Raw genomic sequence first — 23,055 nt, forward strand, 5'->3', positions numbered from 1 at the left:
GAGTGCGGTATTGCGGCTTGGATTCATTTGAGGAAAGGTGAGAATAGTGTCCTGGGGCTGTGTGTGTGTGTGTGTGTGTGTGTGTGTGTGTGTGTGTGTGTGTGTGTGTGTGTGTGTGTGTGTGTGTCCTGGCCGTACCGTCTTAGAGAGGTCCCAGGAGGGGGGCCGGTGCGAGGGGGAATAGGGGGTGGAGGAGAGGCCATAACCATGTCAGGAAGCTGGGTGAACCTAAAGGCCTGGAAGAAGACAAGTCAACACACACATGAATAATATAGTGTGGGTTGATGTTTTCTGATAGGAGAAAGTGTCTACTTGTTAAGGTTTAGTCAACTAGAACCAGTACAGTAGTACATTGTGACCTAACATAACCATTCCCAGAGGTTTTATCCTTCCACCCACTCACAGGTTTGGGGAGGCTGCACTGATACATATCTGCTCCGTACGCCGGCACCCACTGCAGCCCTCCTCCCCGGCCACGGCTCATGGTTCCCGGGGCACTGGTCACCACGTCAGAGTAGGGCAGGGGTGGAGGTCCGGGGCTGTAGTGGCCGTGGTGGTAACCGTGGTGGGGATGATGGGAGTGGTGGTGGCGTCCGGCTGTGGAGGAGTGTCCCCCTGAGGCCAGGCTGAAGGCCTCCTCCAAGAGCAGGTGCATCTGCTGGCGTACCTCATCGATGGACGGCTGGGAGCTCAACGTGGAGGTCTCTGAGTGACCTTTGACCCCTCTGGGGCAGACATAACCCCCCCGCGGGCCAATCAGACGATCCACGTTGGTTTCCTCAATCAGCTCCGGTTCAGTCTGAAACACAGAGAAAAAGAGCGGAATTGGTTACACACACACACACACACACACACACACACACACACACACACACACACACACACACACACACACACAGCCCAGGAGGTTAGTGGTACCTTAATTGGGGAGGACGGGCTTGTGGTAATGGCTGGAGCAGAATCAGTGGAATGGTATCAAACACATGAAACACATGGCTCCATTGGCGCTGTTCCAGACATTATTATGAGCCGTCCTCCCTCAGCAGCCTCCACTGATACACTGTTTACACTTCATTTCCAATTAGTACTAGTAGAGCTAATACAGTTCAGACCTGTCAGAGTAGTCATCATCTCCCAGACCTATCAGAATAGAGTCATTATCTCCCAGACCTGTCAGAGTAGAGAGTCATTATCTCCCAGACCTATCAGCGTAAGGAGTCATTATCTCCCCGACCTATCAGAGTAGAGAGTCATTATCTCCCCGACCTATCAGAGTAGAGAGTAATTATCTCCCAGACCTATCAGAGTAGAGTCATTATCTCCCAGACCTATCAGAGTAGAGTCATTATCTCCCAGACCTGTCAGAGTAGAGAGTCATTATCTCCCAGACCTATCAGCGTAGGGAGTCATTATCTCCCTGACCTATCAGAGTAGAGAGTCATTATCTCCCCGACCTATCAGAGTAGAGAGTAATTATCTCTCAGACCTATCAGAGTAGAGTCATTATCTCCCAGACCTATCAGAGTAGAGTGTCATTGTCTCCCAGACCTATCAGAGTAGTGTCATTGTCTCCCAGACCTATCAGAGTAGTGTCATTGTCTCCCGGACCTATCAGAGTAGAGTGTCATTATCTCCCAGACCTATCAGAGTAGAGTGTCGTTGTCTCCCAGACCTATCAGAGTAGAGTGTTGTTATCTCTCAGACCTATCAGAGTAGAGTGTCATTATCTCCCAGACCTATCAGAGTAGAGTGTCATTGTCTCCCAGACCTATCAGAGTAGAGTGTCATTGTCTCCCAGACCTATCAGAGTAGAGTGTCATTGTCTCCCAGACCTATCAGAGTAGAGTGTCATTATCTCTCAGACCTATCAGAGTAGAGTGTCATTATCTCCCAGACCTATCAGAGTAGAGTGTCATTGTCTCCCAGACCTATCAGAGTAGTGTCATTATCTCCCAGACCTATCAGAGTAGAGAGTCATTATCTCCCAGACCTATCAGAGTAGAGTGTCATTATCTCCCAGACCTATCAGAGTAGTGTCATTGTCTCCCAGACCTATCAGAGTAGAGTGTCATTGTCTCCCAGACCTATCAGAGTAGACTGTCATTGTCTCCCAGACCTATCAGAGTAGACTGTCATTGTCTTCCAGACCTATCAGAGTAGAGTGTCATTATCTCCCAGACCTATCAGAGTAGAATGTCATTATCTCCCAGACCTATCAGAGTAGAGAGTCATTGTCTCCCAGACCTATCAGAGTAGAGTGTCATTATCTCCCAGACCTATCAGAGTAGTGTCATTGTCTCCCAGACCTATCAGAGTAGAGTGTCATTGTCTCCCAGACCTATCAGAGTAGACTGTCATTGTCTCCCAGACCTATCAGAGTAGACTGTCATTGTCTTCCAGACCTATCAGAGTAGAGTGTCATTATCTCCCAGACCTATCAGAGTAGAATGTCATTATCTCCCAGACCTATCAGAGTAGAGAGTCATTGTCTCCCAGACCTATCAGAGTAGAGAGTCATTTTAGTGCTCTCTGAGGCTCAAACAAAAACTCTCCATTCACTTTATTAGCACCCTGCAAACTGTTGATGCTGCCCCGGTTTAATTCGCGTTAGGGAGCCATGTTCTTCACACAGAAACACACCACAACCCCAAAGACACTCATGCCTAGTACTTTCTCTTTACAGCACTGAAGGACTATCCCACATTGCATTGCAAAACCCCCATTTCATGATTTAGGAGCACAGTGCTACAACGGCAAATGAACAGTCCCCTGATAGCTGGGTGGAATGCCACTGACTCAACCAGAGATGGTCAGATGAGAAATGTTCAAGTGGCTTTAACGATTCAGGAAGCTATACTAGTGACTCATCCTGGCTGTGCGTTGTTGTTGACAAGATGCTGACTAAGTTAGCCAGAGCTGCTTAATGGTACACTGTAGTACTGTAATATATCACATGAATAGGTGTTCAGTATTCCTCCAGTGGAACTGCTCTCTCTCTGGTTGGTCTCTGCAGGGTAGAGTGCTACCGGGACAGTTTTGTACGGAGTGTGAGTTGTGTTTCTGTTTATCTCTCCATCTCCTCCTTCCCTCTCCTTGTCCCGCCCCCTGTAGATTAATTGTGGCGATAAACAATCTGGCAAATCACTGTAGAAGTAATTAAGCACTGCGGTAAACTACTGGAGGTCTGTGTGTGTTAGCCTACTGTTATATATCTCTCTCTCTCACTCACTCACTCACTCACTCACTCACTCACTCACTCACTCACTCACTCACTCCCTTTTCTCACTCCCTTTTCTCACCCACGCTCTGTGCTCGCTCTGCTCTCTCTATGTCCACCCCTCCCTCCTTGCTTTCTCCCTCCAGCCTCTCTCTTCCTCCATCCCACTCTCTCTCAGGGTGATAAATGAGTTGGATCTGAGGGTGCCCTACTTCCTGTGCTAGTGGAAGGGAGCAGCCACAGGAGACCTGGTGCAGCCGCCTCATAAATCAGTTCCCTCGCAACACGGACAGGCGGAGACGTGGATCCGCAGTGATATGGCCCGCAGAGCAAGCGTTCCCACTGTAATCAATAGAGCCAGTCCTTCTGCAAGGAGCTGACCGACCACGCTAGCACCCTATTTTTTTGCAGGCTGACACGGTTGTTACGGTTACTGCAGGGAGGCTATGTTTCACTCCCACGGGAGGTAGAGAAGAGGCAGAACAGTGGAGGGAGGAGGTGGAGGAAGACAGGGAGCAGAACAGTGGAGCGAAGAGGTGGAGTTAGACAGGGGGCACAACAGTGGAGGGAGGAGGTGGAGGAAGACAGGGGGCACAACAGTGGAGGGAGGAGGTGGAGGAAGACAGGGAGCAGAACAGTCGAGGGAGGAGGTGGAGGAAGACAGGGGCAGAACAGTTGAGGGAGGAGGTGGAGGAAGACAGGAGCAGAACAGTGGAGGGAGGAGGTGGAGGAAGACAGGGAGCAGAACAGTGGAGGGAGGAGGTGGAGGAAGACAGGGGGCAGAACAGTGGAGGGAGGAGGTGGAGGAAGACAGGAGCAGAACAGTGGAGGGAGGGAGGAGGTGGAGGAAGATGGGGCAGAACAGTGGAGGGAGGAGGTGGAGGAAGACAGGAGCAGAACAGTGGAGGGAGGAGGTGGAGGAAGACAGGGAGCAGAACAGTGGAGGGAGGAGGTGGAGGAAGACAGGGAGCAGAACAGTGGAGGGAGGAGGTGGAGGAAGACAGGGAGCAGAACAGTGGAGGGAGGAGGTGGAGGAAGACAGGGAGCAGAACAGTGGAGGGAGGAGGTGGAGGAAGACAGGGAGCAGAACAGTGGAGGGAGGAGGTGGAGGAAGACAGGAGCAGAACAGTGGAGGGAGGAGGTAGAGGAAGACAGGGAGCAGAACAGTGGAGGGAGGAGGTGGAGGAAGACAGGGAGCAGAACAGTGGAGGGAGGAGGTGGAGGAAGACAGGAGCAGAACAGTGGAGGGAGGAGGTAGAGGAAGACAGGGAGCAGAACAGTGGAGGGAGGAGGTGGAGGAAGACAGGAGCAGAACAGTGGAGGGAGGAGGTAGAGGAAGACAGGGAGCAGAACAGTGGAGGGAGGAGGTGGAGGAAGACAGGGAGCAGAACAGTGGAGGGAGGAGGTGGAGGAAGACAGGGAGCAGAACAGTGGAGGGAGGAGGTGGAGGAAGACAGGGAGTTGAACAGTGGAGGGAGGAGGTGGAGGAAGAGTATGAAGACCAGTTGCTAGGGAGGAAATGATGTTTCTCTATGTAGAGGATATTGACAATAGACTCAAAGAGTTGTTACTGTCTGTGGTAAATGTGATACATATTCTATTAGCTGTAATATGTGGTTATTGTTAAAACCAATGTCTGAGATGATTAGATAAATTAAAGGAGAGAAAGACACTATGCTGTTCTGTTTGTAAAGTAGGAGCTTACTGTAAAACTCCCTCGTTCTCTTTGTTTGTAAATGAAAGGTTAAAGGTTGTAAGATATTAACAGTGTTGTGAGTGTCTTAGAGATAATTGTGGTGTTTGTTAAGTAGTGATCTGAAACATGACTTCAGGGACCTGGTTTTTAGCCTCTTGATATTCTAACTGCATCTGTCTAGCATCATCTACGCAGCAACAGTATCACACCACAGGAGAGGAGAGGAGAGGAGAGGAGAGGAGAGGAGAGGAGAGGAGAGGAGAGGAGAGGAGAGAACACCTTATGAATCTACCACTATCAACCATTAAGCAACTCCTTCACTGCAGTCTGGTATGGTTAACTTCAACCACACCTGTATGTGGGTAGTCCAGTTCCTATCTGAGACTTTGTAAGGTCATGACCCCTGGAGAGCTCTATTAGGGGTGCATTCAGGAATGCAATATGTTGTGATGTTGAATGGAACTCACCTCTACACCTTAAGACAACTGCCTTGAATGCAACAGTACCCTGCCAGAGGTACTACAAACAGACAGTTCACTACCCAGTGATGTGTCTGTTGTGAAACATGCACTAGTCTGAATCATTCCAAGTCAACACTTTTTGCAGCAAGCAGTGAATGTGTTTCTGTTTATTTTGCCTCAGCACCATACAAAACATTTGGAGCGTGCAGGTATATATGTTTGTTTGTTTGCAACAGGAAGCTGTTGTCTCCAGTCACCTGGGGATGTTAGCTATTTTTGGATAGTAAACCAAGTCTAAAATGAATGGTTTTAACGACTGTGGACATGTAAGCTACAGTGTCATGAAAAAGTATTTGCCCCCTTTTACATTTTCTCTATTTTTGCATATTTTTGATGCTGAATGTTGTCAGATCTTCAGCAAAAATCTGAGTTTACAAATAACAAAAAAACATACTTGCATGCAGGACTGCTTTTTCTCAGCGACATTTGTGGGTTTACAAGCATGAACTGCTCGTTTCAAGTCAAAGAGAAAATTAGAAAGGGGCAATACTTTTTCACGACACTGTATCTGCCACAGTCCTGGGTTCAAATACTATTTGAAATCATTTCAAATACTTTAGCTGGCTGGCCCAATGGAATCAATAACATTGTTGCAAAGCCCACCCATCTGCCACCTCAAACCTCGCCCATCTGCCATTCCAAACCTCGCCCATCTGCCACTCCAAACCCCGCCCATCTGCCACTCCAAACCCATCATGCTAGAGCAAATGCTCAAAGTAACAGAAATATTTTAAATCATGTTTGAACCCCAGTCTGCTTCTGAGACACAGAACACCTGATTAAACACATCCAGTTCAGATAGGGCCAGTGGGTCGAGACCAGGGTCAGGACCAGGGTCAGGGCCAGTGGGTCGGGACCAGGGTCAGGACCAGGGTCAGGACCAGTGTGTCGGGACCAGGGTCAGGACCAGTGTGTCGGGACCAGGGTCAGGACCAGTGGGTCGGGACCAGGGTCAGGACCAGTGGGTCGGGACCAGGGTCAGGACCAGGGTCAGGACCAGTGTGTCGGGACCAGGGTCAGGACCAGTGTGTCGGGACCAGGGTCAGGACCAGTGGGTCGGGACCAGGGTCAGGACCAGTGGGTCGGGACCAGGGTCAGGACCAGTGGGTCGGGACCAGGGTCAGGACCAGTGGGTCGGGACCAGGGTCAGGACCAGTAGGTCGGGACCAGGGTCAGGACCAGTGGGTCGGGACCAGGGTCAGGACAAGTGGGTCGGGACCAGGGTCAGGACAAGTGGGTCGGGACCAGGGTCAGGCCCAGGGTAAGGGGAGTGGGACTCACGTCGTAGCCGCTGTTCCTGATGCCTCTCCTGGGTCTCTCCCTCATAACCAGCAGGTCCATCTCTGTTCCACCGGTACTCGGGCTGTTCAGGCTCTGCCTGCTCCGATAGGTCCGCTGCCTCACCTGAGAGTGTCTGCCAATCACAGAGTGTTAGTGAGCTCGAATCAATCAGCCAATAAGAAGAGGAATGTGTTGCTCAAACGAGTGCAACAAACCGCCTTAGACAATACAGTTAACTAGGAGAAACTCCTGGTTTCATTATCATCGTCGTGGTCATCGTCTTCTTCGTCATCAACCTCACCATCATCAGCAGCAACAATGTCACCATGAATCAACATTTTATTATGCTCTATAGGCCTTTCCACCTACACTACCGTCCAACAGTCTGGGGTCACTTAGAAATGTCCTTGTTTTTGAAAGAAAAGCAAAGCAAAAAAAAATTGTCCATTAAAATAACATAAAATTGATCAGAAATACAGTGTAGACATTGTTAATGTTGTAAATGACTATTATTGCTGGAAATGGCTTATTTTTTATGGAATATCTACATAGGCGTACAGAGGCCCATTATCAGCAACCATCACTCCTGTTTTCCAATGGCACGTTGTGTTAGCTAATCCAAGTTTATAATTTTAAAAAGCTAATTGATCATTAGAAAACCCTTTTGCAATTATGTTAGCACAGCTGAAAACTGTTGTTCTGATTAAAGAAGCAATAAAACTGGCCGTCTTTAGACTAGTTGAGTATCTGGAGCATCAGCATTTGTGGGTTCGATTACAGGCTCAAAATGGCCAGAAACAAAGAACTTTCTTCTGAAACTTGTCAGTCTATTTTTGTTCTGAGAAATGAAGGCTATTCCATGCAAGAAATTGCCAAGAAACTGAAGATCTCGTTCAACGCTGTGTACTACTCCCTTCACAGAACAGCGTAAACTGGCTCTAACCAGAATAGAAAGAGGAGTGGGAGGCCCCGGTGCACAACTGAGCAAGAGGACAAGTACATTAGAGTGTCTAGTTTGAGAAACAGACGCCTCACACGTCCTCAACTGGCAGCTTCATTAAATAGTACCCGCAAAACACCAGTCTCAACATCAACAGTGAAGAGGCGACTCCGGGATGTTGGCCTTCTAGGCAGAGTTGCAAAGAAAAAGCCATATCTCAGACTGGCCAATAAAAATAAAAGATTAAGATGGGCAAAATAACACAGACACTGGACAGAGGAAGATTGGAAAAAAGTGTTATGGACAGATGAATCTAAGTTTGAGGTGTTCGGATCACAAAGAAGAACATTCGTGAGACGCAGAAAAAATTCAAATATGCTGGAGGCAATGTTATGGTCTGGGGGTGCAATCTCAACCCTATTGAGCTGTTCTGGGAGCAGCTTGACCGTATGGTAGGTAAGAAGTGCCCATCAAGCCAATTCAATTTATGGGAGGTGCTTCAGGAAGCATGGGGTGAAATCTCTTCAGATTACCTCAACAAATTGACAACTAGAATGCCAAAGGTCTGCAAGGCTGTAATTGCTGAAAATGGAGGATTCTTTGACAAAAGCAAAGTTTGAAGGACGCAATGATTTTTAATTGAAATAATAATTGTGTCTTTCAAACTTTGCTTTGTTGACAAGGTTATAAATTGTATAACCTTGTCAACGTCTTGACTATGTTTCCTATTCATTTTGAAACTCATTTCATGTATGTTTTCATGGAAAACAAGGACATTTCTAAGTGACCCCAAATGTTGAATGGTAGTGTAAGTCTGAACATAATATCTCCTGAACATAATATCTCCTGAACATAATATCTCCTGAACATAATATCTCCTGAACATAATATCTCCTGAACATAATCTCCTCTGCCAGATTGATTTGACATAATCCTGTGTTTTTCAATCACATATCCCTGCCAGCCAATGCTGCAACTCCTAAAACGCCATCATAATGAGGACGTCTTAGAGAGGAGGTAATATGTATGACACAGCATAATGCAATATTGATACATATTTTCCATTCTGTTGAACAAGATGCTTATCAGTGAACATGCTCTGGGAGTGTTATCTCATCACTCATCACAGTCCTATCAGCAGGCTGAGCATGACTGTAGAGTCTGTCAAACATGTGTCTATGGGAAACATCTCAAGCTCACTTCACCAGAACCAAAGATGATAGAGACAGGAGAGAGGAGACAGGAGACAGGAGAGAGGAGACAGGAGACAGGAGAGAGGAGACAGGAGACAGGAGAGAGGAGACAGGATACAGGAGAGAGGAGACAGAAGAGAGGAGAGGCGAGAAAGGAGACAGAAGAGAGGAGAAAGGAGACAAGAGAGAGGACACAGGAGAGAGGAGACAGGAGACCGAAGAGAGGAGACAGAAGAGAGAAGACAGAAGAGAGGAGAAAGGAGACAAGAGAGAGGACACAGGAGAGAGGACACAGGAGACAGGAGGAGGAGAGAGGAGACAGGAGACAGGACACAGGAGAGAGGAGACAGGAGGGCAACAAGCAGTGAATATGAAGTCTGGTTCTCCAGAGAAACAGAGCGATGAAAACCACAAAACCATCACCTAAACAACACCAACCCAAACATCTGCCTTTCCTTTCTCTTCCTGTACAGTGTGTGTGTGTGTGTGTGTGTGTGTGTGTGTGTGTGTGTGTGTGTGTGTGTGTGTGTGTGTGTGTGTGCGTGCGTGCGTGTGTGTGAGTGCCTGTGTGCGTGCCTGTGCGTTATGTATGCGTATGTGTTTTTCCCTCATTGGCATCCATAACAAACCAAAGCTATTTCTCTCTCTGTCTACATCAGTAGCAAATGATGGCACGACAGAGCAGGGCAGAGCCGGCCCAATGGAGAGCCCCTTATGGGCTCCTCTGCTCTGAGACAAGTACACCAAATCCTCTTATCTCCAGACTGGAGGAGCAGAGAACCAGAGGACCAGGGTCCAGAGCCCAGCACCATCCCAGAGACAGGAGGGGATTAGTCTGATTAAAGAGGCCTGATGAGGCCCTCCTCTGGATCACAGAAAGATGATAATGAAACAATTAGACAGACAGACTGCCGTGCTGAGGAAGCATTTATAGAGAGGGTGGGTTAGATGAGGGCATGGAACTGCAGACAGACAACTGGCCAATGACGCTGCGTGACAGACAGAGAGAGTGCCAATCAATGTCCTTGAAAAGCTTTGGAGGAGGGACTATCAAACTACCCACCTACAACTCAACATATATCCCCATCCCCTCCTCTTTCCCCTCACACCATCCCCCATCTCACCTCGTGCTGGACTTGACGTAGGTGGATGCCCGGTCTTCATCAGGCTCCAGTGGTGGGCCATGCTCTCCAGGTGCCCTCTCATGTCCGTGTCTCTGTGCCAGCGCCCTGCTCCCACTCCCATCCGCTGAGGGGAAGTCATAGTAGCCTTTCCTCTTAGCCTTCAGCCTCAGCTTGTTCCTATAGTGCTCTATGTCGGACTTCTGCTTCAGAGCTAGGTTCATCTGGAGAAGGGAGGGAGGGAGGCAGGGAGGGAGGCAGGGAGGCAGGGAAGGAGGCAGGGAGGGAGAAAAAGCACAGACATGTAAAAGGCGTGTGTGTGTGTACGCATGTGTGCGTGCGTGTGTGTGCGTGTGTTTGTCTCACCTCTCCATTTCCATTGAGGATGGCTGAGTCTTGGCTGCGGTCAGAGGAGGCGGGGTGTGAATAGGTGGGCGGAGCAGTCATGGGCTTTATGGAAATAAGCTGCAGGGAACCAAACGAGGTGTCGTAGGGATCTGAACAAAGAACAAGGAGTTAATACACACTCACCACAAAGAACAAGGAGTTAATACACACTCACCACAAAGAACAAGTCTCTGGACTCTCGCCTAATGGGCCATAAGCACACACACACACTTTCCCTCTCTCTCACACACACACACACACGCACACGACACCTCCAAGGACAGCAGTCACCTTGTCTGGCTACGGGTCACATTGTGACGTTCCATCAAACAGCACTTTGTCACAGACCAACTTGCAGACAGAAGCAGTCTATCACTGAGACGGAGAGGAACAGGAATCACGTCTCTGTGATAGATGAAGACTGGCTGACTCTGGGCTTTCTCTCCTTATCCAACATCAGGAGAAGTCGATTCAATTCCAGCTTTTAACTTAGCTGCTAAATTATTCAGATCATTCCATTAAGATAATAGTAATCTAGAAAGCCCAGGCCAATTCATAAGTGGCTGTACTTTAATCCGATTAATATGACCTTCCAAGACACTGTATATAACTGATTAAACTATTCTGTAACATAACTGAAGCCAAAATATATTCTGAAAAGCATCAGCCACAGTGGACTAATGGATAGGCAATCAACATATCAAACCTTTTATTTCCTTTGAGCCATAAACAAAATATATTCTGGGGCAGAGCAGTCAAACTGCCGTAGGGTGAGACATGCTCGTCAGGTGAGAGGAACCAGAGACGTTTGGAGCATGGTATGACCTCTGCACTCTGTGATTGTATATGTATATGTATCTGTCTGTCTGTCTGTCTGTCTGTCTGTCTGTCTGTCTGTCTGTCTGTCTGTCTGTCTGTCTGTCTGTCTGTCTCTGTGTGTGTGTGTGTGTGTGTGTGTGTGTGTGTGTGTGTGTGTGTGTGTGTCTGTCTCTATGTGTGTGTGTGTGTCTGTCTCTCTCTCTGTGTGTGTGTGTGTGGTGTGTCTGTGTGTCTGTCTCTCTCTCTCTCTTTCTCTCTGTGTGTCTGTCTCTCTGTGTGTGTGTGTGTGTGTGTGTGTGTGTGTGTGTGTGTGTGTGTGTCACTGAGCCACTCTGACAGACTGTATCATGTCAGCAGAGCATCTCATACATATTCATCAGGTCCATCTCTCTTGTTACTGCTGAGTGGATACCTTTACTGCTTTAAAAAGAGAAGGTGTGTGTGTGTGAGAGAGAGAGAGAATGAAGAGAGAGTGGAGAGAGCGAGAGTGAGGGTACAGGTGAATCTGTGATGTAAAGTACGGCTAACATGGTCTAATATTACACTTCTGTCAGTGTGTATGCAGACAGGAAGGTATGTATGCAGACAGGAAGGTATGTATGCAGACAGGAGAGTGTGTATGCAGACAGGTGAGTGTATGCAGACAGGAGAGTGTGTATGCAGACAGGAGAGTATGTATGCAGACAGGAAGGTATGTATGCAGACAGGAAGGTATGTATGCAGACAGGAGAGTGTGTATGCAGACAGGAGAGTATGTATGCGGACAGGAGAGTATGTATGCAGACAGGAAGGTATGTATGCAGACAGGAGAGTGTATGCAGACAGGAGAGTATGTATGCAGACAGGAATGTATGTATGCAGACAGGAAGGTATGTATGCAGACAGGGGAGTGTGTATGCAGACAGGTGAGTGTATGCAGACAGGAGAGTATGTACGCAGACAGGAGAGTGTGTATGCAGACAGGAGAGTGTGTATGCAGACAGGAGAGTATGTATGCAGACAAGGAGAGTATGTATGCAGACAAGGAGAGTATGTATGCAGACAAGGAGAGTATGTATGCAGACAAGGAGAGTATGTATGCAGACAGGAGAGTGTGTATGCAGACAGGAGAGTGTGTATGCAGACAGGAGAGTATGTATGCAGACAGGAGAGTATGTATGCAGACAAGGAGAGTATATATGCAGACAAGGAGAGTATGTATGCAGACAGGGGAGTCTGCATGCACGTGCATGTGTGTGTGTGTGTGTAGTGGTCTCACCGTTCTTCTTGCGTGTTTCCTCCTTTGTCAATTTCTGCTGTGCTGTGACTTTCTGAGCCGCCGAGCCCCGACCAGAGTTGAGCTTCTCTGATTCGTTGCTGATGACGGAACCGTCCTCGCTCGGCAACCTGCTGCAGGTAACCATAGCAACAGGACCGGCTGTGAATTCTGCGATTGTTTGGCTTGGAGAACAGTTATCCCATCCCCCCATCCCTCCCCCCCATTCCTCCCCTCCTGTCCTCGCCCCATCCCACCCCTCCCCCCTTTCCCATTCCTCCCCTCCTGTCCTCGCCCCATCCCACCCCTCCCCCTTCCCATTCCTCCCCTCCTCTCCTCGCCCCATCCCACCCCTCCCCATCCCTCCCCTCACCTCCCCACCCCTCCCCATTCCACTCCTTCTCATCCCACCCCTCCCTTCCCATCCCAACCCTCCCTTCCTCTCCTCTCCTCACCCCTCCCCATGTTTAAAAGCACTGCCATTCAGAGGGGTATTAGAGCCTGCTTAAAAGCAGGCTGTCCTGTAATAGTATGGTAATAATCAGAGACAGGCAGTGCTGTCCTGTAATCGTATGGTAATAATCATAGAGACAGGCAGTGCTGTCCTGTAATAGTATGGTAATAATCAGAGACAGGCAGTGCTGTCCTGTAATCGTATGGTAATAATCATAGAGACAGGCAGTGCTGTCCTGTAATAGTATGGTAATAATCAGAGACAGGCAGTGCTGTCCTGTAATAGTATGGTAATAATCAGAGACAGGCAGTGCTGTCCTGTAATAGTATGGTAATAATCAGAGACAGGCAGTGCTGTCCTGTAATAGTATGGTAATAATCAGAGACAGGCAGTGCTGTCCTGTAATAGTATGGTAATAATCATAGAGACAGACAGTGCTGTCCTGTAACAGTCATAACAGAGACAGACAGTGTTGTCCTGTAATAATCATAATAGAGACAGACAGTGCTGTCCTGTAATAATCATAATAGAGACAGACAGTGCTGTCCTGTAATAATCATAATAGAGACAGACAGTGCTGTCCTGTAATAATCATAATAGAGACAGACAGTGCTGTCCTGTAAAAATCACAATAGAGACAGACAGTGCTGTCCTGTAACAATCATAACAGAGACAGACAGTGCTGTCCTGTAACAGTTATAATATAGACAGACAGTGCTGTCCTGTAACAGTCATAATAGAGACAGACAGTGCTGTCCTGTAACAGTCATAATAGAGACAGACAGTGCTGTCCTGTAACAGTCATAATAGAGACAGACAGTGCAGTCCTGTAACAGTTATAATAGAGACAGACAGTGCAGTCCTGTAACAGTCATAACAGAGACAGACAGTGCTGTCCTGTAACAGTTATAATAGAGACAGACAGTGCTGTCCTGTAACAGTCATAATAGAGACAGACAGTGCTGTCCTGTAACAGTCATAATAGAGACAGCCAGTGCTGGCCTGTAATAGTCATAATAGAGACAGACAGTGCTGTCCTGTAATAATCATAACAGAGACAGACAGTGCTGTCCTGTAATAATCATAACAGAGACAGACAGTGCTGTCCTGTAATAATCATAACAGAGACAGACAGTGCTGTCCTGTAATAGTCATAACAGAGACAGACAGTGCTGTCCTGTAATAATCATAACAGAGACAGACAGCGCTGTCCTGTAATAATCATAACAGAGACAGACAGTGCTGTCCTGTAATAATCATAACCGAGACAGACAGCGCTGTCCTGTAATAATCATAATAGAGACAGACAGTGCTGTCCTGTAATAATCATAACAGAAACAGACAGTGCTGTCCTGTAATAATCATAACAGAGACAGACAGTGCTGTCCTGTAATAATCATAACAGAGACAGACAGTGCTGTCCTGTAATAATCAGAATAGAGACAGACAGTGCTGTCCTGTAATAGTCATAACAGAGACAGACAGTGCTGTCCTGTAATAATCATAATAGAGACAGACAGGGCTGTCCTGTAATAATCATAATAGAGACAGACAGTGCTGTCCTGTAATAATCACAACAGAGACAGACAGTGCTGTCCTGTAATAATCATAACAGAGACAGACAGTGCTGTCCTGTAATAATCATAACAGAGACAGACAGTGCTGTCCTGTAATAGTCATAACAGAGACAGACAGTGCTGTCCTGTAATAATCATCATAGAGACAGACAGTGCTGTCCTGTAATAGTCATAACAGAGACAGACAGTGCTGTCCTGTAATAGTCATAACAGAGACAGACAGTGCTGTCCTGTAATAATCATAACAGAGACAGACAGTGCTGTCCTGTAATAGTCATAATAGAGACAGACAGTGCTGACCTGTAATAATCATAATAGAGACAGACAGTGCTGTCCTGTAATAATCAGAATAGAGACAGACAGTGCTGTCCTGTAATAGTCATAACAGAGACAGACAGTGCTGTCCTGTAATAATCATAATAGAGACAGACAGGGCTGTCCTGTAATAATCATAATAGAGACAGACAGTGCTGTCCTGTAATAATCATAATAGAGACAGACAGTGCTGTCCTGTAATAATCATAATAGAGACAGACAGTGCTGTCCTGTAATAATCACAATAGAGACAGACAGTGCTGTCCTGTAATAGTCATAACAGAGACAGACAGTGCTGTCCTGTAATAATCATAACAGAGACAGACAGTGCTGTCCTGTAATAATCATAATAGAGACAGACAGTGCTGTCCTGTAATAATCATAATAGAGACAGACAGTGCTGTCCTGTAATAATCATAATAGAGACAGACAGTGCTGTCCTGTAATAATCACAATAGAGACAGACAGTGCTGTCCTGTAATAGTCATAACAGAGACAGACAGTGCTGTCCTGTAATAATCATAATAGAGACAGACAGTGCTGTCCTGTAATAATCATAATAGAGACAGACAGTGCTGTCCTGTAATAATCATAATAGAGACAGACAGTGCTGTCCTGTAATAATCATAATAGAGACAGACAGTGCTGTCCTGTAATAGTCATAGAGACAGACAGTGCTGTCCTGTAATAATCATAACAGAGACAGACAGTGCTGTCCTGTAATAGTCATAATAGAGACAGACAGTGCTGTCCTGTAATAATCATAATAGAGACAGATAGTGCTGTCCTGTAATAATCATAATAGAGACAGACAGTGCTGTCCTGTAATAATCATAATAGAGACAGACAGTGCTGTCCTGTAATAATCATAGAGACAGACATTGCTGTCCTGTAATAATCATAACAGAGACAGACAGTGCTATCCTGTAATAATCATAATAGAGACAGACAGTGCTGTCCTGTAATAATCATAATAGAGACAGACAGTGCTGTCCTGTAATAATCATAGAGACAGACATTGCTGTCCTGTAATAATCATAACAGAGACAGACAGTGCTGTCCTGTAATAATCACAATAGAGACAGACAGTGCTGTCCTGTAATAATCATAACCGAGACAGACAGTGCTGTCCTGTAATAATCATAGAGACAGACATTGCTGTCCTGTAATAATCATAACAGCGACAGACAGTGCTGTCCTGTAATAATCACAATAGAGACAGACATTGCTGTCCTGTAATAATCATAACCGAGACAGACAGTGCTGTCCTGTAACAGTCATAATAGAGACAGACAGTGCTGTCCTGTAACAGTCATAATAGAGACAGACAGTGAGCCATCAGAACAATGACAGCCCTTGCTGGATTTCTGTGTCAGCCCTGATGGTAGTGGCAGCATAGACAGAACATTTGGAAACATTCTCAGATAATTTGTTGAGTATTTGTAAACCGTTGGACAAACAGTGTTTAGAGAGCGTTGGCAAGATGTTTTCAGTGGGTTTGTTAGAAGTTCACAGAGAACCAGAGAGAAAATAGCCACCACTTTGTACTTTTTAGTATAAAGTATCTAATAGGTTGAGGCTGTTTGTCCCCAATTGTACACAGACAATTTAGCTTAGCATTCCTCCAAGAGCTTCTTCTCTTGGAACACAAACAGTGTCGACAACTGCCTCAATTACAGTGGCAAGGCAGAACAGTCACATTTAATACAATCACAACTTAACACATTTTAGTCATTTAACAGACACTCTTATCCAGAGTGAATTACATGAGCAATTGGGGTTAAGTGCCTTTCTTAAGGGTACATTGGCAAATGTTTCACTTAGATGGCTCTGGGATTTGAACCAGCAACCTTTTGGTTACTGGCAGAATGCTCTTAACTACTAGGCTACCTGCCCACACCAACTGGCATTTGATTACAAGACTTTAGAAAAGAGAAAAGAGGTGGTAGGCCATTATAAAGTACAATGTGGTGGTGATGGTGTGGGGGGTGGTGGTGGTGGTGAGGGTGTGGGGGATGGTGGTGTGGGGGGTGGTGGTAGTGGTGGTGATGGAGTGGGGGGTGGTGGTGATGGAGTGGGTGGTGGTGGTGGTGAGGGTGTGGGGGATGGTGGTGTGGGGGGTGGTGGTAGTGGTGGTGATGGAGTGGGGGGTGGTGGTGGTGGTAGTGATGGTGTGGGGGTGGTGGTGATGGTGTAGGGGGTGGTGGTAGTGGTGATGCTGTGGGGAGTGGTGGTGGTGGTGGTGGTGGTAGTGGTGATGGTGTGGGGGTGGTGGTGGTGGTGATGGTGATGGTGTGGTGGTGGTAGTGATGGTGTGGGGGTGGTGGTGATGGTGTAGGGGGTGGTGGTAGTGGTGATGCTGTGGGGAGTGGTGGTGGTGGTGGTGGTGGTAGTGGTGATGGTGTGGGGGTGGTGGTGGTGGTGATGGTGTGGGGGTGGTGGTGATGGTGTGGGGGGGTGGTGGTGGTGATGGGTGTGGGGGGTGGTGGTGATGTGTGGGGGGTGGTGGTGGTGGTAATGGTGTGGGGGTGGTAGTGGTGGTGGTGGTGTGGGGGGTGGTAGTGGTGGTAGTGGTGGTGTGGGGGGTGGTGGTGATGGTGTGGGGGATGGTGGTGGTGGTGTGGTGTGGGGGTGGTGGTGATGGTGTGGGGGATGGTGGTGGTGGTGTGGGGGTGGTGGTGGTGGTGATGGTGTGGGGGGTGGTGGTGATGATGTGGGGGGGTGGTAGTGATGGTGTGGGGGTGGTGGTGGTGGTGGTGATGGTGATGGTGTGGGGGTGGTGGTGATGGTGTGGGGGGTGGTGGTGGTGATGGTGTGGGGGGTGGTGGTGATGTGTGGGGGGTGGTGGTGGTGGTGATGGTGTGGGGGTGGTGGTGATGGTGGTGGTGGTGTGGGGGGTGGTAGTGGTGGTAGTGGTGTGGGGGGTGGTAGTGGTGGTAGTGGTGGTGGTGATGGTGTGGGGGATGGTGGTGGTGGTGTGGTGTGGGGGTGGTGGTGATGGTGTGGGGGATGGTGGTGGTGGTGTGGGGGTGGTGGTGGTGATGGTGATGGTGTGGGGGGTGGTGGTGATGATGTGGGGGGGGTGGTAGTGATGGTGTGGGGGCGGTGGTGGTAGTGATGGTGTGGGGGGGTGGTGGTAGTGATGGTGTGGGGGGCGGTGGTGGTAGTGATGGTGTGGGGGGTGGTGGTAGTGGTAGTGGTAGTGATGATGTGGGGGTGGTGGTAGTGATGGTGTGGCGGGCGGTGGTGGTAGTGATGGTGTGGGGGAGGATGGTGGTAGTGATGGTGTGGGGGGTGGTGGTGGTAGTGATGGTGTGGGGGGCGGTGGTGGTAGTGATGGTGTGGGGGTGGTGGTGGTAGTAATGGTGTGGGGGGGTGGTGGTGGTAGTGATGGTGTGGGGGTGGTGGTGGTAGTGATGGTGTGGGGGGCGGTGGTGGTAGTGATGGTGTGGGGGTGGTAGTGATGGTGTGGGGGGGCGGTGGTGGTAGTGATGGTGTGGGGGGTGGTGGTGGTGGTAGTGATGGTGTGGGGGGTGGTGGTGGTAGTGATGGTGTGGGGGGTGGTGGTGGTAGTGATGGTGTGGGGGGTGGTGGTGGTAGTGATGGTGTGTGGGGCGGTGGTGGTAGTGATGGTGTGGTGGTGGTAGTGATGGTGTGGGGGGGTGGTGGTGGTGATGGTGTGGGGGTGGTGGTGGTAGTGATGGTGTGGGGGGGTGGTGGTGGTGATGGTAGTGTGGGGGTGGTGGTGGTGATGGTGGTAGTGTGGGGGTGGTGGTGGTGGTAGTGTGGGGGGGTTCTAACTTGAATTTGCATGTTGATAGATTTGACTGGTAGGGGAGGGCTCTCTCTCAGTATTCTACCATTGGGTGCTTTTTATTTGTGCTGTTTTGGGAAAGTGATGTGTTGTACTCCATTGGTCCATGCAAATTGCAGACTGAATATATCCAGAAATATAATGAACACCACCTGTTATTATTTTACTCAATAACATACAAGTAGCTCAAGATCATCTGGGGAAGCCTGTGCCGCAAACACTCTACTCAAGTATCTCTTCAGTCTTCCTTATTCAGTCTCTCAGTATATTGCCTATGTGTATGAATCAGCAGTGAGACAATAGTTTTGCACAGACAGTGTGCTATGAATGTGCTGGGGAATGCAAGTCAGGAGTGGAAAAGGCTGTGATGATGTCACCAAGTGGATAAGGCTGTGATGATGTCACCAGTGGATAAGGCTATGATGATGTCACCAAGTGGATAAGGCTGTGATGATGTCACCAGTGGATAAGGCTATGATGATGTCACCAAGTGGATAAGGCTGTGATGATGTCACCAGTGGATAAGGCTATGATGATGTCACCAGTGGATAAGGCTGTGATGATGTCACCAGTGGATAAGGCTATGATGATGTCACCAAGTGGATAAGGCTGTGATGATGTCACCAAGTGGATAAGGCTGTGATGATGTCACCAGTGGATAAGGCTATGATGATGTCACCAGTGGATAAGGCTGTGATGATGTCACCAGTGGATAAGGCTGTGATGATGTCACCAAAGTGGATAATAGATGCGGTTAAGGGGTCGATTGAACAGTGTTGTATTGACCAGACTGGCGCCCTTTCAACAAATCTGATCTAACAAGATACGATATTCGTCAAATCTTTCATGATATATATATTTTTTTAATTATCCCCAATTTCGTGGTATCCAATTGGTAGTTACAGTCTTGTCTCATGGCTGCAACTCCCGTACAGACTCGGGAGAGGCGAATGTCGAGAGCAGTGCATCCTCCGCAACAACCCAGCCAAGCCGTACTGCTTCTTGCCACAATGCTCACCTAACCTGGAAGCCAGCCGCACCAATGTGTCGCAGGAAACAGCGTATACCTGGCGACATTGTCAGCGTGCACTGCGCCCGGCCCGCCACAGGAGTCGCTAGTGCGTGATGGGACGAGGACATCCCTGCGGGCCAAACCCTCCCCTAACCCGGACGACGCTGGGCTAATTGTGCGCCGTCCCATGGGTCTCCCGGTCGCGGCCGGCTTCGACAGAGCCTGGACTCAAACCCAGAATCTCTAGTGGCACAGCTAGCACTGCGATGCAGAGCCTTAGACCAGTGCACCACTCGGGAGGCACATCTTTCATGCGGTAAAGAGGTCAATCGAACTCAACCAAAACAATGGAATTCCCATTGAAACGCATGGGGAAAGGGTTGTGGGGGAAAGATCCAATATCTCACATTATGTTGAAGTAAAAATCAGAGTATAATGCTTCTATGGATGTCAACCCCAACACATGTTCATGTCATCTTCACCAATCAACCAATCAATTACAGTTAAAAATGACTTTGACAACCACCACCGATTAACCAGCTTATACGAACAGGAGTTAGTGTTTTGCATTCTTTTAAAACTGAAAATAAACAACTTCTACATCTTATGCAGCAAAAACAGCCAAATATATCCAAATCGGACTTAAATAACCACATTGTGGGCCTGTTACAACATATAATCATCTATGCTGTGATGATGTCACCAAAGTGGATAAGGCTGTGATGATGACACCAAGCTGCTGTTTGTCTTGAATCAGCTAAAGCCTCTCTAAAAACAGTTCCAGTGGTAGTCACAACAACACACCAGCCCAACCATGAATGAGAAGCCAAAGATAACAGGAATCACTTTGTTGACGGTGAGAAGGATCAGAACCTTGAGTTCAGGGTCACAAGATGCTCCAAAAACAATCCCTTTATCTGTTTCATATTCTAAACTTCACCAGAACCAATCCTCATTCCATCCTTGTCCTCCTGCAGCATTGTGAAAAATGAAGTCCTTTTCTGCTCCCTCGTAGAACAATTTAGCATGATTTAGCATTTGCCTAAGGGCCCCCCTGTCCCTGTCAGATGTGGTGATTGGTTGATTCCACCTGCCCATACAGAAACACCCCTCTAATGATTCACTATTACTCAGCATGTGGGTGGAGTATGATGATGTCAGAGAACAGGAGTGTTCTATTCTATTCTATTCCATTCAGTTCTAATATATTCTATTCCATTCCATTCTATTCAGTTCTGATCTATTCTATTAAGTTATAATCTATTCCGTTCTAGTCTATTCCATTCCATTCAGTTCTAATCTATTCCATTCTATTCAATTATAATATATTATATTTCATTCCATTCTATTCAGTTCTGATCTATTCTATTAAGTTATAATCCATTCCATTCAGTTCTAATCTATTCTATTCCATTCCATTCTATTCAGTTCTGATCTATTCTATTCCATTAAATTCTAATCTATTCCATTCAGTTCTAATCTATTCCATTCCATTCAGTTCTAATCTATTCTATTCTATTCAGTTCTAATCTATTCTATTCTATTCCATTCTATTCAGTTCTAATCTATTCTATTCCATTCTATTCAGTTCTAATCTATTCTATTCCATTCCATTCCATTCAGTTCTAATCTAATCTATTCTATTCCATTCAGTTGTAATCTATTCCAGTCCATTCCATTCAGTTCTAATCTATTCTATTCCATTCCATTCTATTCAGTTGTAATCTATTCAATTCTATTCAGTTCTAATCTATTCCATTCCATTCCATACAGTTCTAATCTAATCTATTCTATTCTATTCCATTCAGCTCTAATCTATTCCAGTCCATTCCATTCAGTTCTAATCTATTCTATTCTATTCTATTCCATTCAGCTCTAATCTATTCCATTCCATTCTATTCAGTTCTAATCTATTCTATTCCATTCTATTCAGTTCTATTCTATTCCATTCCATTCCATTCCATTCAGTTCTAATCTAATCTATTCTATTCCATTCAGTTCTAATCTATTCCAGTCCATTCCATTCAGCTCTAATCTATTCCAGTCCATTCCATACAGTTCTAATCTAATCTATTCTATTCTATTCCATTCAGCTCTAATCTATTCCAGTCCATTCCATTCAGTTCTAATCTATTCTATTCCATTCCATTCTATTCAGTTCTAATCTATTCTATTCTATCACATCATACATGGCAGACCACAGCTGAGCTTCACCACAACTCTTATAACCCTGCCTCTTAAAGTCAGCACGTTGTAATTTGTCATTTAAAAGCCTCCAAACTGCCCTTGAATTCCACCTGGCTACCCTCGACTATCCCTTTAACTAGAGATGCCTGTCAACATCCACAGTACAATAACAGAAAACATGGGAAGAAGACTTTAGGCATCTGTGTAGCGCATTAGGATGGTGAGGGTTTTATGAAGATCTTGCCAACATCAAAGTAGGACATACAGTAAACTAAAATGAGGTAAGGAGATAACGCCGTGGTAACATCATTGTCTCATCCAGAACAGCATTAAGGATTTTACCCACAGGGCCAATTCACTCATAATAGTCTTATGGAAAGATATCAGGGAAATTCCTTTAACGTAGACAAAAGCAGAGGTAAAAATACCATTCCTGAATAAATTGCTGTGATTCAACTGATAATAATCTGAGGTCAACTGATCTCAGGAAAGCTCTTCAAGACAAGAATACTAGAGTAAATGTATTCCTGAAATATCTCCCCTCTCTATATTTAACTGAATAACAATAGTCTGACGTGAATGGAGCTCAGCTTCTAGCCAGCCACATCCTCTCTCCTCTGCAGGAGCACAATTGGCTTATCCAGCTCAATAACATCACATCTGATTGGCTCAACACAAAACATGTAGTTTAAACTGTAGATATATTCCTATGACACCCTCTGTATGGCCATGTGAGGTGTGTATGTGAATTTCGTACCTCTTGCGTATGTCCGAGTTGAGGGTCTTCTTGTTGGCGGTGCCGTCCTGGTGCAGGGCCTTCTCCAGGGAGAGGGAGAGGGGGGCTTCCCGGATGGGCAGGGGCAGCACCAGGGTGTCCTGGGTCACGGGGAGGGTCTCTCCCTCCCCACCCTGCACCCGGCCCAGGTGCTGCTTGGCATAGTCAAACCCCTGGACAGGCTGTAGGGAGGACGAAGGGGGGAGAGAGATGAGTGGAAACAGGTGAGTGATGGATGCAAGCTCTCGGGCTCAATGGCCATCTAATGGCACACACTTGTACATGCACGCACGTACGCGCGCACGCACACACACACACAAGCGCGCGCGCGCGCACACACACACACACACAAACACACACACAGGGTCAGCATATTATGTATACACAGACAGAGACAAACGCACATGTAAAGAGACATACACACATTTAAAGAGACATACTGCACTTGTGAAGGTGGTAAATGACCTTTCAATGGCGTCAGACCGAGGCTC

The 23,055-nt window shown here is 47.1% G+C and overlaps 1 protein-coding gene across 3 annotated transcripts in view; it reads right to left on the reverse strand.

The window, feature by feature from the left end:
• Nucleotides 1–23,055, reverse strand: part of LOC115203477 (UPF0606 protein KIAA1549L) — a 148,075-nt gene that overhangs the window by 5,503 nt on the left and 119,517 nt on the right. For all 3 annotated transcript variants that reach the window (XM_029768170.1, XM_029768172.1, XM_029768171.1), the window contains 7 exons: nt 22,547–22,746; nt 12,434–12,564; nt 10,336–10,466; nt 9,973–10,193; nt 6,716–6,848; nt 404–799; nt 139–236 (listed from right to left, as the gene is read on the reverse strand). In XM_029768170.1, coding sequence (XP_029624030.1) covers nt 139–236; nt 404–799; nt 6,716–6,848; nt 9,973–10,193; nt 10,336–10,466; nt 12,434–12,564; nt 22,547–22,746 — 1,310 coding nt within the window. The remainder of the gene's footprint in view (nt 1–138; nt 237–403; nt 800–6,715; nt 6,849–9,972; nt 10,194–10,335; nt 10,467–12,433; nt 12,565–22,546; nt 22,747–23,055) is intronic.

The sequence above is a fragment of the Salmo trutta genome, chromosome 12, assembly GCF_901001165.1.
Source record: "Salmo trutta chromosome 12, fSalTru1.1, whole genome shotgun sequence".
In the NCBI taxonomy this organism is placed as follows: domain Eukaryota; kingdom Metazoa; phylum Chordata; class Actinopteri; order Salmoniformes; family Salmonidae; genus Salmo; species Salmo trutta.